The sequence below is a fragment of the Schistocerca gregaria genome, chromosome 2, assembly GCF_023897955.1.
Source record: "Schistocerca gregaria isolate iqSchGreg1 chromosome 2, iqSchGreg1.2, whole genome shotgun sequence".
Taxonomy (NCBI): domain Eukaryota; kingdom Metazoa; phylum Arthropoda; class Insecta; order Orthoptera; family Acrididae; genus Schistocerca; species Schistocerca gregaria.
Window position 1 is genome coordinate 581952930 of NC_064921.1, and position 15151 is coordinate 581968080.

Here is a 15151-nt window from a genome sequence, read left to right on the forward strand (position 1 = left end):
TTTTACTTCTCTCCTTTTCTGCTACCCCCCCCCCCCCCCCCCCAACTCTCCCCTGCTCTTTGTCTAATCTCCCAACTGCACTTAGCTATCCTACCCACTTTCCACCTCATCCCTGTGTGCTTCCAAGCAGTGCTTCACTGACCCCCCATGTTCTCCCCCCCGACCCTACTATCCCTCCCCACCCCAGCTTCCTCTTTACCCCCACCCAGTCATGACGCCCATCATACATTGCTGCTCCTGTTACCAGTGTGGGTGTGGCTTCAGTTGCCAGAGACTGCAGTCTTGTGAGTGAGTTGTGTTTGCGAATGCGCAGCTGTGTGTGTGTGTGTGTGTGTGTGTGTGTGTGTGTGTGTGTGTGTGTGTTCGTCGTCTATTTTTGATGAAGGCCTTGTTGGCCAAAAGCTTATTTGTGACAGTCTTTTTGTTGTGCCTATTTGCGACTCAGTATCTTCACTATATGGTGGCAACTTCCCTTTTCATAATATTGTCAAGTAGACGAAGATGTAATTAGATGAATGATGAACAATAACTTCACTTAACGAAGATTTATTCAGCACTTGCACATACAAGAGCGTAGAGCGAACTGCCTCCGGCCAGAACACACACAGTATATATACAGTTACAGAACATTCCAGTACAATGATTCTTGACATTTATGGATACGTCTAGTATGTACTCTAACCAAATATAGAAATTAAAATTGTACAGCCCGGGTGAGTTTTGAACTCACGACCTCCATGCAATATTTTAGTATCATAACCACTACACCACAGTGCTACTCAGCTTCTTCTATGACATTGCTCCCTCCTTAAGAGAACAGCATCTCAGTGTTATGTCCTCCTAGTCCGGGAACGAGTCATCGGTCCTGCATACTCTGACTCCCCATGACTGACGCTCGCCCTGGCAGTGATCTTCTCAGAACTTCTTTTGCTGCTGCGCTCTTCATCACCTTCCCACTTGTTGCCTGTAGCTGGAGCTTCGAATTTACCTTGGGTGGCAGCATCCTTGTAAGGGTTCCTTCCGAGGATGTGGACCATATCTCTGATCTTTCGTCGCCTTGTGTCAGAGTCGAAATCTTCAACTTCATAAGTAACATCAGACAACTGTCTTACAACCTTATAAGGTCCAAAGTAGTGCCTGAGGAGCTTCTCAGAGGTACCAACCTTCCGAACAGAAGTGAAGATCCAGAAGAGGACACCAGGCTGGTGTCATACTTTCGGCGATCATTTTCTTGAGCCTGCATCACGTGGAGTCGAGCTAACTGCTGAGCTTCGTCAGCGCTGGTTAACACCTGGCCGATGTATTCGTCGTCCACGTCAGCAGGATGTAACGGAAACAAAGTGTCCATCGTTGTAGTTGCCTCACACCCATGTGCGCGGTAAAATGGCGTAAATCCTGTGGTGTCTTGTTTGGCGGTGTTGTAAGCAAACATCATGAAAGGTAGCACCTCATCTCAGTTGCTCCGTTCAACACTGACGAACACTGATAGCATGTTGGCCGAGGTCTTATTAAGGCGTTCAGTAAGCCCGTTAGTGTGCGCATGGTAGGCAGTTGTCATGTGATGAGTGATGTTGCACTGATGGTTTATCTCTGTCACAAGATTTGATTGAAAAACTTTCCCTCGAGCCGTAATTAATGACCCTAGGGCACCGTGTTTTAATACAATGTCTTCCATGATGAATTTGGCTACCTCGGATGCTTCAGCTGTTTTCATGGCTTTTGTAATGGCATAGCGTGTCAGATAATCAGCGCAAATAATAATACATCTGGTGCCAGTAGCACACATTGGAAATCGTCCAAGTAGGTGAATCCCAACATGCTGGAAAGGCATTTCGCTGGTGAAATAGGTATGAACCGGCCAGGTGGTTTCTGAGGAACTGCCATTCTCCTCTGGCACTCTCTACAGTGGAACACATAGTGACACACACTCCTATTCACAATATACATAAATGACCTTGTGGATGACATCGGAAGTTCACTGAGGCTTTTTGCAGATGATGCTGTGGTGTATCGAGAGGTTGTAACAATGGAAAATTGTACTAAAATGCAGGAGGATCTGCAGCAAATTGAGGCATGGTGCAGGGAATGGCAATTGAATCTCAATGTAGACAAGTGTAATGTGCTGCAAATACGTAGAAAGATAGATCCCTTATCATTTAGCTACAAAATAGCAGGTCAGCAACTGGAAGCAGTTAATTCCATAAGTTATCTGGGAGTACACAGTAGGAGTGATTTAAAATGGAATGATCATATAAAGTTGATCGTCGGTAAAGCAGATGCCAGACTGAGATTCATTGGAAGAATCCTAAGGAAATGCAATCCGAAAACAAAGGAAGTAGGTTACAGTATGCTTGTTCGCCCACTGCTTGAATACTGCTCAGCAGTGTGGGATCCGTACCAGACAGGGTTGATAGAAGAGATAGAGAAGATCCAACGGAGAGCAGCGCGCTTCGTTACAGGATCATTTACTAATCGTGAAAGCGTTACGGAGATGACAGATAAACTCCAGTGGATGACTGTGCACGAGAGATGCTCAGTAGCTTGGTACAGGCTTTTGTTAAAGTTTCGAGAACATACCTTCACCGAGGAGTCAAGCAGTATATTGCTCCCTCCTACATATATCTCGCGAAGAGACCACGAGGATAAAATCAGCGAGATTAAAGCCCACACAGAAGCATACCGACAATCCTTCTTTCCACGAACAATACGAGACTGGAATAGAAGGGAGAAGCGATAGAGGTACTCGGGGTACCCTCCGCCACACACCGTCAGGTGGCAAACGGAGTATGGATGTCGATGTAGATGTAGATGTAGATGTAAATAAACTTGGCCAGAAAAATCTCTTGCGGGTTCTATCATAGGTCTTAATAAATCCTAAGTGTCCAGTCTCAGGTGTATCATGGAATTTCTGTAGAACATCTAAGCACATATGTTTAGGAATCACCGGTAGCCACCTCTTTGCAAACGGATCAAAGTTTTTCTTGCAAAGTATTCCATTAACTACCTTAAATTGTCCTTTCACGTCCTCTGTGTGATTTAAGGCAACCATAATTTGAGATATCTTGGCATCTTTCTTATGCTCAGCAGAGAGATCCTGGAGTGCAGCGAGACAGTTACAATCTTCATCAAAGTCTTGATGGTCTTGCACAGGGTTTCTGGAGAGACAGTCGGCATCTTGTACACTATGGTAAAGTCATACTATTGAAGATGTTGTGCCCACTTGACGAGTCACCCAGTTGGATCCTTAAGACCTCTGTCAGCCTACAACGTGAATGATGGTCTGTAACAACTGTGAATGGTGTTCCATAGAGACACTGTTGAAATTTGCACATGGCCCAGATAACAGAAAGACATACAATTTCTGTAGTCGAGTAGTTTCTCTCGGCTTTTGTAAGTGTCCTAGAAGCTTAGGCTATAACCTTCTCTTTTCCATCCAAAATTTGCACCAGAAAAGCACCGATCCCATAACCACTGGCATCTGTATGTAGTTCTGTAGGTGCTCTCTCATCATACAGACCAAGTACAGGGTCAGTTGTCACACCTTTTTGCAGCACATTGAAAGAATCTTGTTGAGCACCACCCCAGATAAATTTAGCATTGACTTTTAACAACTCTTGGAGTGGCCTGGCTTTGATACAAAAGACTTTGACAAAACGACAGTAATAAGGACATAAACCGAGGAAGCTTCTCACATCTTTAATACTTTTAGGAATAGCAAATTCTGATATAGATCTCACCTTTTCTGGGTCTTGCCGCAAATGTTCGTTTGACACAAGGTGTCAAAATATTTTGATTTATTTTGCTCCAAAGAGAGACTTTCTTGGACTAAGTTTCAGCCCACCTTGTTGGAGACACCTAAGAACGACCCTCAGTATTTTTATCTGTTCATCAAATGTCTCTGAGAACACTATAATGTCATCTAAATAACAAAGACACATCGTCCACTTCAGGTAAAGTAAAAGATTATCAATCATCTGTTCGAAAATTGCTGGTGCATTACACAAACCAAACGGCATTACCTTAAACTTATATAGGCCGTCAGGAGTGATGAATGCAGTTTTCTCATGATCAGCCTCATCTACTTCAATTTGCCAGTACTTAGGACATGTCCATGGTTGAGAAAAACTTAGCCCCCTTCAGACAATATAGTGTATCGTCAGTTTGTGGAAGAGGGTGAGGTTTAACATCCTTTTTAGTTATCTTATAAAGCTTCCTGCATTCATTTTCTCTACCCAGTCACTAATTATTCAATGTTCTGTTGATGACACACAGTATGCTCTCTGACTTAAAGGTTGATGGTCTCCAGTGCTAATCCAGTGCTTCATCATTGGTTTGTCTAATTTGTGCTTCACCTGTGGATAGAATCATTCAGAGAACTCTTGGAAGAATGGCAAGTAGCTTCTTCTGTTTTTCCTTAGTGAGAACTGGTGATAGTCGAGCTAGAAGATCTCGTCTCATAGTGATAGCGCTAATTTCGCCCACAGACTCAGTGTGGGAGGTTTATATGAAGCTCAGCTGTTCTTCAATGACCTGCTCAGCTCTTGCTATGCACATGCGTCTTGGAAGGATCTGCGGTTCTCAGCGACAGATAACTATCCACAATTCACTGAATCCATTCTTAAATGAGACGACAGAGGCTGGGATGGCCAAGTTATTCTTCAGTGGTATGCTTCTCTTACATTCCACTACAAGATCCACTGGTTGATGCAAGGCATGACACGTGACAGTTACCTTTCTAGTACTAACTGCAGGAATAATCACTTCATCCAGCACACAGTCTCCACACACTCGGATGTGCATCTTCCTGTCCACAGTATCTCATCTTGTCTAGCAGAATCTTTGAGTGACCACATTCTATAATTGTCTTAGAAGCTTTCAGAAAGTCCCATATGAGAATGACATCACAACTACACTCTTGTAAGAAGATGAATTCTAAGGACTGTGTATTGCCACATATACCCACATGAAAGGTACATCTTCCTGTAGGTTTTACATATTTCCCATTAGCCACCTTCAGCAGAGATGTTTTGTTGTCGACGAATACAGTTTTCTGCAACTGGAGATGGTACTTCTCCAAAATGACTGAATAGGAAGCTCCAAAGTCCACATGAGCTAGGGCTGGTCGACCGTCCATGAGGATATCGATGTAGTTTCCTGTCATTTTTGTGGTGATCGACGGCGGAGGATTTTTCTCGTTGGCAGCCTCAACTCCAAGGAAGGTCGCACCCTTTAGTTTTCCAGGTTGCAGCAGCTAGGAGATCGGCCAGAGCTTCTAAACAGTGATGGAGACCGTGAACAGTGGCTAGCTTGCGTCGATAGTGACCTACATCATCCCGCACCATCTTCTTGTTTATCTCTGTCGTCCCGGAGTTGGCGTCGGCTAAGATCGGTCTGCTGTCTTTTGGCATTGGCGTCATCAAATATCCACTGCCTTTCTCAACAATAGCAACCCACAAGTCCCGGTCGTCCACAGTGGAAACATTCTGGTTGGTTATAATGGGACCTTCGGATGTCAGTCTTCCTTGGTGCCCAAACAGGTTCCTCAGGCGGCATTGTAGGAACATTAATTCCACCTGGGTCTCAACTTTTTCACCATTTAAAGGGAAATGAAGGAAGAGACATTGGGTTCAATGTCTGTTCCACTTCCTCCATTATGACCTCTTGAAGTGTCTTGGTTTTTTGTTCACCGTGCAATTCAAGTGCCTTCTGAACTTCCTCTCTCTCTATATGATGAAGAACACTTGTGAAATCAGTTGCTTCCTGACATCATCAACACGACGTTTGGAAGCTGTTCAAATTTCTTGTGTGTAATTCTTTTTTGATGCATTGTCTCGATATACTGGCACCATTTTATGAAGTCGTCTGCTGTTGAAACCTCCTTCAGGAGTAGGGCTTGATACATGTCCTCAGCAACATCCTTCATGAGATGTGCTACCTTATCCTCCTCCTTCATTCTAGGATCCACTACTTTACACAGCTCCAAGGCGTCTTGAATGTAAGATGCTGTAGTTTCTCCTGGATGCTGTGGCCTGCACTTAAATTTATCTTCAGCCTTGCACTTCTGTCGTTGTGTGTCGCCGAAATACTTGCACAGTTTCGCCTGGAATACTTCCCAGGTTGTGAACTTCTCTTCATTGTTCTCATACCATTGCTTGATAGTGACATTCAAATAGAAAAATACGTTAGCCAAACACATGGTGTCATCCCATTTGTTAAATTTGGCTGTACACTCATATACCTTTGGCCACTTGTTTGGATCTTGGCCATCAACACCAGAGAACCCGGACGGATGTCTCATGTGGTGGCACACAGTTGCTGTCATCGTAATGCCTACTTCTTTTTCTGTCTCCCGTAGACTGTGATATTGCTTGAACTCGAGTTTGTCACCACGTAAATGGTGGCTCTGTCATGGCCTGCCTCCGGCCAGAATATATATATATATATATATATACAACCGCCGGTTGCAAAAGCTAGAAATTCTGTGTGTGTGTTTGTGTGTTTTATTTATTGTGCCTATCTACCGGCGCTTTCCCGCTTGGTAAGTCTTGGAATCTTTGTTTTATATATATATATATATATATATATATATATATATATATATATATATATATATATATATATATATATAAAGAAACTTCCACATGGGAAAAATATATTAAAAACAAAGATTCCAAGACTTACCAAGCGGGAAAGCGCCGGCAGACAGGCACAATGAACAAAACACACAAACACACACACAGAATTACTAGCTTTCGGAACCGATGGTTGCTTCTTCAGGAAAGAGGGAAGGAAAGGGAAAGACGAAAGGATGTGGGTTTTAAGGGAGAGGGTAAGAAGTCATTCCAATCCCGGGAGCGGAAAGACTTCCCTTAGGGGGAAAAAGGGACAGGTGTACACTCGCACACACACACATATCCATCCGCACATACACCATACTCCTGTTGCAACAAACTGTCCATTCGCATGAATGGACACAGGCAGACAGTGTTTGTTGGTAATGAGGATCACCCTGTGGCGAAACATGCCTTGGTGCACAGTCAGCACATCTTGGCACAGTGTTACACCGTCCGAGTTATCTGGATACTTCCCACCAACACCAACCTATCCGAACTCCGGAGATGGGAATTTGCCCTTCAATATATCCTCTCTTCTCGTTATCCACCAGGCCTCAACCTCCGCTAATCCATTGGCGGATGGATATGTGTGTGTGTGCGAGTGTACACCTGTCCTTTTTTTCCCCTAAGGGAAGTCTTTCCGCTCCCGGGATTGGAATGACTCCTTACCCTCTCCCTTAAAACCCACATCCTTTCGTCTTTCCCTCTCCTTCCTGAAGAAGCAACCATCGGTTGCGAAAGCTAGTAATTCTGTGTGGGTGTTTGTGTGTTTTGTTCATGTGCCTGTCTGCCGGCGCTTTCCCGCTTGGTAAGTCTTGGAATCTTTGTTTTTATATATATATATTTTCCAGTACAATGATTCTTGACGTTTGTGGATACTTTTAGAATGTACTCAAACCAAATATAGAAATTAAAATTGTACAATTCCAGGTGATCTTTGAATTCACAAGCCTCCATGCAACACTTAAGTATCATAACCACTACACATAAAACTGAATTCAGAACTGTTCTCTTTATTTTTTCATCAACCTGTTATCATTCTCATACTCACATTTTGATTGGTGGGTTTTAATGAAACTGGTCTGACTATGTCATGTTCTATACATCTAGTGTAATTTCCAATACAAGATGTTTTATAACACATTTTGCAATACCCTTTTTTAATTGTCATAAACTTTGTAAATATTTCTTATAAAAAAACCAGTCTTGATTATTTTGATGAATGTAAAAGTCAGAGAGGTATGCAGACAGAGAGAAATTTAATAATCTTTGTCCAATGTGTTGTTATCTCTGTTTAACGATCTATGGACTATAACTGGGTAAACTGAGTTGGTTGCTGGGGAATAGTTTGTGGAGAGAAGTGGTGTATGGCTGCATGTGGTCAAAGTTAAGTGAGTGTTGCCTATTATGTCTAAATAACAATTTTCAAAAGTATATTTTTATATTTGTGAACCACAACGCAATAGTGTTATTTATAATTTGTGAAAAGATTTCAAACATATATCAACAAACTGAAAACTGAAACATGTCCAGTGTATTGACTAGAATGGATAAAACAAGATCAAATCTGTGAACTCCAGCAAATCCAAACATTTTGTCAATATTCTACATGAAAGGAAAAAGAAGAGCCCTACACGTGAAATATGAGAAACAGTTTTACCAACTAAGTACCAATTATTTTGATCAATCAACATGTTTGAACTTTCACCTTGTTTGCTGAGTGTGCTGTTACAAAGGATGAAGTACGTGTCCTGAAAAATCATCAGAGATAGAACTGAAATAATCAATTTCAATTAGTAATTATAGGATTGGAGGTGGAACATGTAAGAAGCTGCAATACATTATTTATAACAAACTTCATGAGGGGATAAATATATTGTGAAGCAGTAGTGAGAATGACCAACTCTTTAAAAAGATATCTAGAAAATGATAACGGATGAGCACCACATTATACTCTTACAGCACGTTTTTGAACAACGAAGACCTTCTTTCTTAAAGACAGGTTACCCCAGACTATTATTCCATATGAGATTACTGTATGAAAATATTCAGAATATGGCAACTTACTTATTTTTCTTTCCCCAAGGTTTACAACAATTCTAAAAGCACATGTGTCTGAACCAAGTTTTTTAAGAGTACTAATGTGTGTTTTTTACAGGCTAAATTATCATCAAAATGGACATCTAAAAATTTGATGCTTCAATCCTATCTATTATTTGCTCATCATGTGTTACATTTATCACTATAGTAGTACATCTAGATATGCAGAACAGAATATGTTGTCTTTTTAAAATTGAGACTTACAGCAGACCTAAGACTGTGCCTTAGGAAACCACATATTCAAGGTATAGTTACCAACATTAATATGATTAAAAAAACATATTAACATTAAAACCATATAAAAGACTTACATGTTGGATTTGAACAACAGCTGAGCCAAACTGTCCCAACACATCAGCCATCTCCTCCAGAGCTTCGCAAAAGCGTTTACGAACAGAATTTATTACTGTATGCTCAGCTAGACGAATACCAACCAAGAAGTGGCACAATAAGCAGGATAGCAAAGCAGTATGAATTTCTGCTGATTCACATGAATTGTCTGCAACAAAAATTTTCAAATCAACAGCCAACTACAGGAGCTAAATTACTTATCTATAATAACATTCCCCACTAACAAATTTGATTAGGAAATGAGACACTGAAGGTAGTATATGCATTTTGCTATGTTGGCAGTAAAATAGCTGATGACAGCCAAAGCAGAGAGGATATAAAATGTAGACTGGCAACGGCAAGAAAAAGATTTGTGATGAAGAGAAACCTTTTCAGATCAAATACAGATATGTATGTTAGGAAGTATTTTTTGAAGGTGTTTTTCCAAAGTGTAGCCTTGTATGGAAGTAAAATGTGTACAATAAATAAGAGAATAGAAGCTTTTGAAATGTGGTGGTACAGAAGAAGGCTGAAGACTAGTTGGGTAGATCACGTAACCCATGAGGGAGTATGAGCAGGGACTGAATAGAATTTCAGTGAAGAAATTTGTTGCACAAGTTGACTAAAAGAAGAGATAGGTCAATAGGATGCATTCTGAGGCACCGAGGATCACCCCACTTCAGTATTGGAGGGAAATGTGTGCATGTGGGGACTGAGAGGGAGACCAAGAGACGAATACAGTACAAAGGTTTAAAAAGGATGTAGGCTGCAGCAGATACAATAAATATGAAGAATATTAAAATAATTTCGATATATCAAAAGCTTGGGAAGAATTCCAACTAAGAATGTGCATAATGAGGTGCACTGAAAGAAATTACAGGTATAGCCTATTCTCCAAATTTTGCATCAACACTCTTGTAACCAGTAAAGGTATGATTTGGCAGAAGGCACTGTGGTTATGACAATGAACTTGTATTCTTAAACAGTGTTCAATTCTCCGTCCAATATCTTAATTTAAATTTTCCCCTAAAGCACTTCAAGTGAATGTCAGAATGGTTCCATATTTGGGCCACACCAACAGTGACCTCATTTCCCCATTCTTATCCAACTGCGTAAGTACTCAATGTCAACAAGATTTTAAACTCAAACCTATGGTTCTTAACCACCATAATGATGCAATAATAATGCTGCATTCCTATAATTACATTATGTTATCAATTTTGGAATTATGTAATTCCATTCTATATATTCATAAGGTTGTCCAACTCACTCAACCATCTAATTTATAGAGCAACTCAAATAGCATATAAATAAAGACACACTCGGCAAGCCAACTTTATAAGCAGGAGAGTGAAGAACACGGTAACAACAACTGTCAAGACACACACACACACACACACACACACACACACACACACATGTGTAACAGACAAATATTAGGCTGACATTTTATGAGTCTTGAAATTTCTGCTAACTAGCAACTTTGAAAAACAATCTTCTTTCAAACAGTAAATACAGGTTCTCATTACTGATATCATATCTGACAAGTGTATGTATCTCAACTTCAGCATAACTGTTGCCAGGGTCCTCTAATCATCTGATACTAAAGTTGGGTTGCATAGTAGGTGTGCTACACACTGTTTATGCTATTTGAAATTCTCTATGAACTCTGTATTCATTTCATTTGGACAGCCATATGGACATCTTAGGATGGAATTATATAACTCTGAAATCAATAATGGAATGCAAATACAAACATCACAAACATAGGTAGCTGAGTTGAATATTCCAAACATATGAGGCATGTTCAGAGAGTAAGTGTACTGTGACCTTTACACGCTGCATTTTTTTTTTCAGGGTTGGCGACACTGAGTGGTAGAGGAAGATCCGGTGTCCAGAGTGAGCATCACAGGAACACAGTAGCACATAAACTCAATTAGCAGTGTCCGGCTGCATGAAACAAGTCAGTAAGAAATCTTGGCAAGTGCAAGCTACATACTGTGATCAACTGCCTACTCGCACAACGAATAACACCTACTGCAACTTTTTCACAAAGCAAAATCTTTTACAGTGAGAATTCTCCCATGTGAGACACACCTCAAAAACTCTGTGCAAGATGGGTCCAAAAACAGCTGACAGAGCAGCACAAGAAAAATTGCAGCAATAACGCCAGTGAGTTTCTTGAGCAACTTGAATTGGAAGGTGAGGTTTCTCGGAGCTCTAATGTAACTGGACATGAAGTGTGGGCAGCCCATTACACACACAAGACAAAAAGACACTTGTTATAGTGGCATCACACCAATTCCCGCCTCCCAAAAAATTCAAAAGCACAATTTCGGGCAAAAAAAACTCATGGTCTCAGAGTTTTGGAACTGGAAATACGTCATTTTGGTTGGATTTCTGTCTCAGGCAGAGGCCATCACTGCACAGTGGTTTTGATGTGGTGTCATCGTAAGACTCCACTCATGTGCTGACCATCAAAACCTGCCAGTGCAAACATCAGTATCTGTGACCCCGATGGGTGGCACCAATGTGGCAGGTGCCACACGTCCCTTCTGCAGTAAAATTACACGACATCAGTGTCATCTCTGGCACTGGTGTAAAGGATGCTGAAGACAGCACTCAGGGGCAGTTCTTCAGTGCAGATTGTCATCTCAATTTGACAGCTCAGCTCCCCGGGACAGCGGCCACTGACATTACCATTACTTAGGTCTGCAAGAACCAGAGCAGCCAGAAAGACAGTTTGCTGCTGTGTTGACAATAAACTTTATTCAGTGATTAGAAATTTTTGTTACGTTCTAAATGACTGCTTCTCAAGAGACAATTAAATGTGTTTGATTATTCAATCACAGCACTGTCTGTTGATATCCTGTAGTGCGCCTAGCTGCCCTGACCTGTCTCCTGCTTCCTAGTCTATGAATTATTTTTGTAATCGTCTGAGGTACAATTGTGAGACCAAAAAAAAGGGGCATCCAAAACAAAAGGAGGGAAATGCTGATGAGAGGAGTGTGCTTGTTACAGTGCCTGTCCTCACACAGCCTTAGTCACCAAGGTGCTCTTGGACTCATTTGGTTGGATGATTTGAACCCCTCCCCCATATTACCCTGACTTGGCACCTTCAGTTTATCATCTTTTCACCTTGCTGAAGGCGTATGAGTGAAATTAAATTTTCAGCCACCGAGCAGATGCAGAAACAAGTTCTGAAGTGGTGGAAAGAGATGGTGGGAGAGTTCTTTGACGAGACCATAAAAAAGCTTGTGCCATGACTCACCACATGCAATGAATGGGATAGCAATTATGTGGAAATATAATCAACAATTGTATCAACAACACTCTCTAATTTTTTTAAATACATTTTTTCTAAAAAATATAAAAAATCCAGTACACTTACATTCTGAAATGTCTTCTATAATACAGTACCAGTAAATGCAGTTGAATGCTCAAAATAGCTATATTGAAACATGGGTCGCATACAAAAGACTTTTTGAAACAATTGCATTAGTACAAATTCCAAATGTCTGAGGCATTTCCCAGAATTCATTTTACAGGGTGAAATTGAGTCCTTTACATAAGAACAAAAAATTTCAATATGGAAGTTATTTACTTTTCAGAATTTAATACAATTAAAATGAAAATAAAGCACTGAAGAGAACTGGTTTCCTAACCATTATTGCATGGGAACTTATGAAGCCCCAAACACAAAGGAGATTTTGAGCACCATATGTAGCTAAGGAGGTCAGGAGGCACAGATTTTCACTGCGTGGAATGGAGGGGACTGGAAAGAAGCCACAAGAGGAAAGAAAGAGAAAAAGAGGAGGAATGTGTTACGAGAGTGGCACAGCACAGGACAAATCAACCAGAAGCAGTGTGCTACATGTGACAGGTGCACCTGCTCTGATCATTTGAAGAACATTTGTGTTAATTGTTTGGACAGTGCGGACTGAAATAATAGATGTATCGAAAAGTAATTTTTGAAATATTGGTTTAACTCTTGTATCAGAGAGGCTCAAATACTGGCATTGCAGTGTATGTTCAGAAATTACACTTATTATTCATTTTTACTGCAATATATGTTCATTTTTGTTTGTTTTCATTAAAATAGTTATGTATGGATATTATAATATGCATAGATCAATCATGTATGGTGTTTAATAATTAAATGACTTTGAAATCATTATGGACTTATATATATCCTATTTTGTTTCATCATTGTTAATATAACATTGAGAACAATGGTCAGTGACAGCTGTCACCCAAGCGACCCATAATGTAGCAGAAATTCATGCAACTACTGCACGGTTAAAGTAATAATATCTATGTTACACTGAAGGACACAGAAACAATTTGTTGCTGTTCTATAGTTAATCTTACCATTTCTACAAGCTGGCAGCTTTGGAAGACAGTCTTCTTTTAAATGGTAAATAAAGGTTCTCATCATTGATATTATCTGAGAACTGGGCAGCAGCAAGACATTTTTAGAAAACTGCGAGCAGAATTTTTCTGGGAAAACATCTGAGACCTCAGCCGTTAATAATCCAGACGTTACTGGCCCTTCAAACATAGCCTTTAAAGTAGTTAACAATTTTGAAATAAATTTCTGCAGTCTATGAAGTTTCATAAACATCTCAAGGATGGTACACATAAAAGTTGTATATCTAAACATTACTGGCAGTACCGGTTTACTAGAAAACATTATTTCTTTTAAGATGTCCATTATTATTGGTTCCACTACTAATGGGCTAAGCTGAACAAAACAGCACAATATTTCAAACATTCTTTCTGATGCAGCGTTGTCTTGAACAACCGACAACATCAGAGCTTGTAGCCATTTCAACATTGTAACTTCTTTAATGACAGCATCCAAGTTTGCTTCTTTCGTAATTATAACATCAAGCAAGCCCTTCAAGACAGCCAATGATGTTTCATCAACATTATGTGGTTTGTGAACATTCAACTCATTAAAAAGCATTTTAAAATCTCTGTACCTTAATAGCTGTACCCTGGAGTCCCCCAGTGGAGCCATAGTTGTTGGCTTAAAGCCAATAAGAAAGCTAAATACTACAAGTGCCTGAAATAAACCACTGCTGTCCTCTTTAGTGTCGGTAACAACAGCACCAAAAAATATGGCATATAGCTTAGACACAACACCTGCACTAAACTTCTCTCTTGCTAAAAGCAAAGTATAAAGCAGGGTTTCAGTAATTACATTATTAGAGCAGCTTTCACTTTCAAACACCGAGGAGAGAGAAGAAACAATATCTTTAACACAGTTCTTTGGCAATAATACTTGCTGCACAAACTTAAGTGTCTCTTTTTCAATACAAGTGCTGTCTTCGATAGTACTCTGCTGTTGCAATTTCAACACCGCTTTCACAAGTGAAGCTGAAACACAACTAACAAAGCCAGTACTAAGTTTACCTTTTACAGAACTTTGTTTACTAAATGATATGATATGATTCAGACAGTCAAAATATAATGTTAGTTTTCGAGATATGTCAGTGTCTTCAAGTTCTGACAAAGCTTCAAAAAATGAAGCACAAAGTAGGTACAGCTCTTCCAAATTTCGTGCTAGATGTTGCTGGAAAATCGTTGTCTGTAAAATGTTAAGTGTGCAATGAAGACCTATTAACTGCACACTGCTAGGATGTACCTCCTTCATGTGGTCTTGAATATCCTAAAAGAAAACAAAAAAAGAGACAGATTAGCCTTCCGTATTAATTGATAACTACAAATGGCTACATTTATTTATCATCTAAATGACATGAAGAGTAGGCTGCACTTTACAAAGAGTCAATGACATGCTATGCTTGTTCATCATATTGAGCCGATGTCTGCAATGCATCTCCATGTCACCCACAGTCAACTGCAGGCTAAATGTAAAATTTGAAATTTTCACGGCGAATCAATTGTTCAAATAGATTTCGGGCTTGCAGCCGGTCGTTGTAAACTTCTTCGCACAATATTTCGGCGGGACAACTGCCAGCCATCTTCAGGTGAGCCGAACGAGGACTGACGAAGACGTTCTCCGTTCCGTCTTATATAGTGTGCTGATAGTACTGCCGCGCATGCGTTGCAGTCGCGGAGACAGACAGACCACACCGCCCAGC

At 40.4% G+C, this 15151-nt stretch overlaps 1 protein-coding gene across 1 annotated transcript in view; it reads right to left on the bottom strand.

Annotated features, from left to right (window-relative positions):
- LOC126333434 (uncharacterized) overlaps window positions 1-15151 on the bottom strand; it is a 144512-nt gene that overhangs the window by 104569 nt on the left and 24792 nt on the right. Inside the window, exons 3-4 of the mRNA XM_049996735.1 lie at window positions 13416-14718; window positions 9026-9213 (exon numbers count right to left, since the gene is read on the bottom strand). Of these exons, the coding sequence (XP_049852692.1) occupies window positions 9026-9213; window positions 13416-14718 (1491 nt within the window). The remainder of the gene's footprint in view (window positions 1-9025; window positions 9214-13415; window positions 14719-15151) is intronic.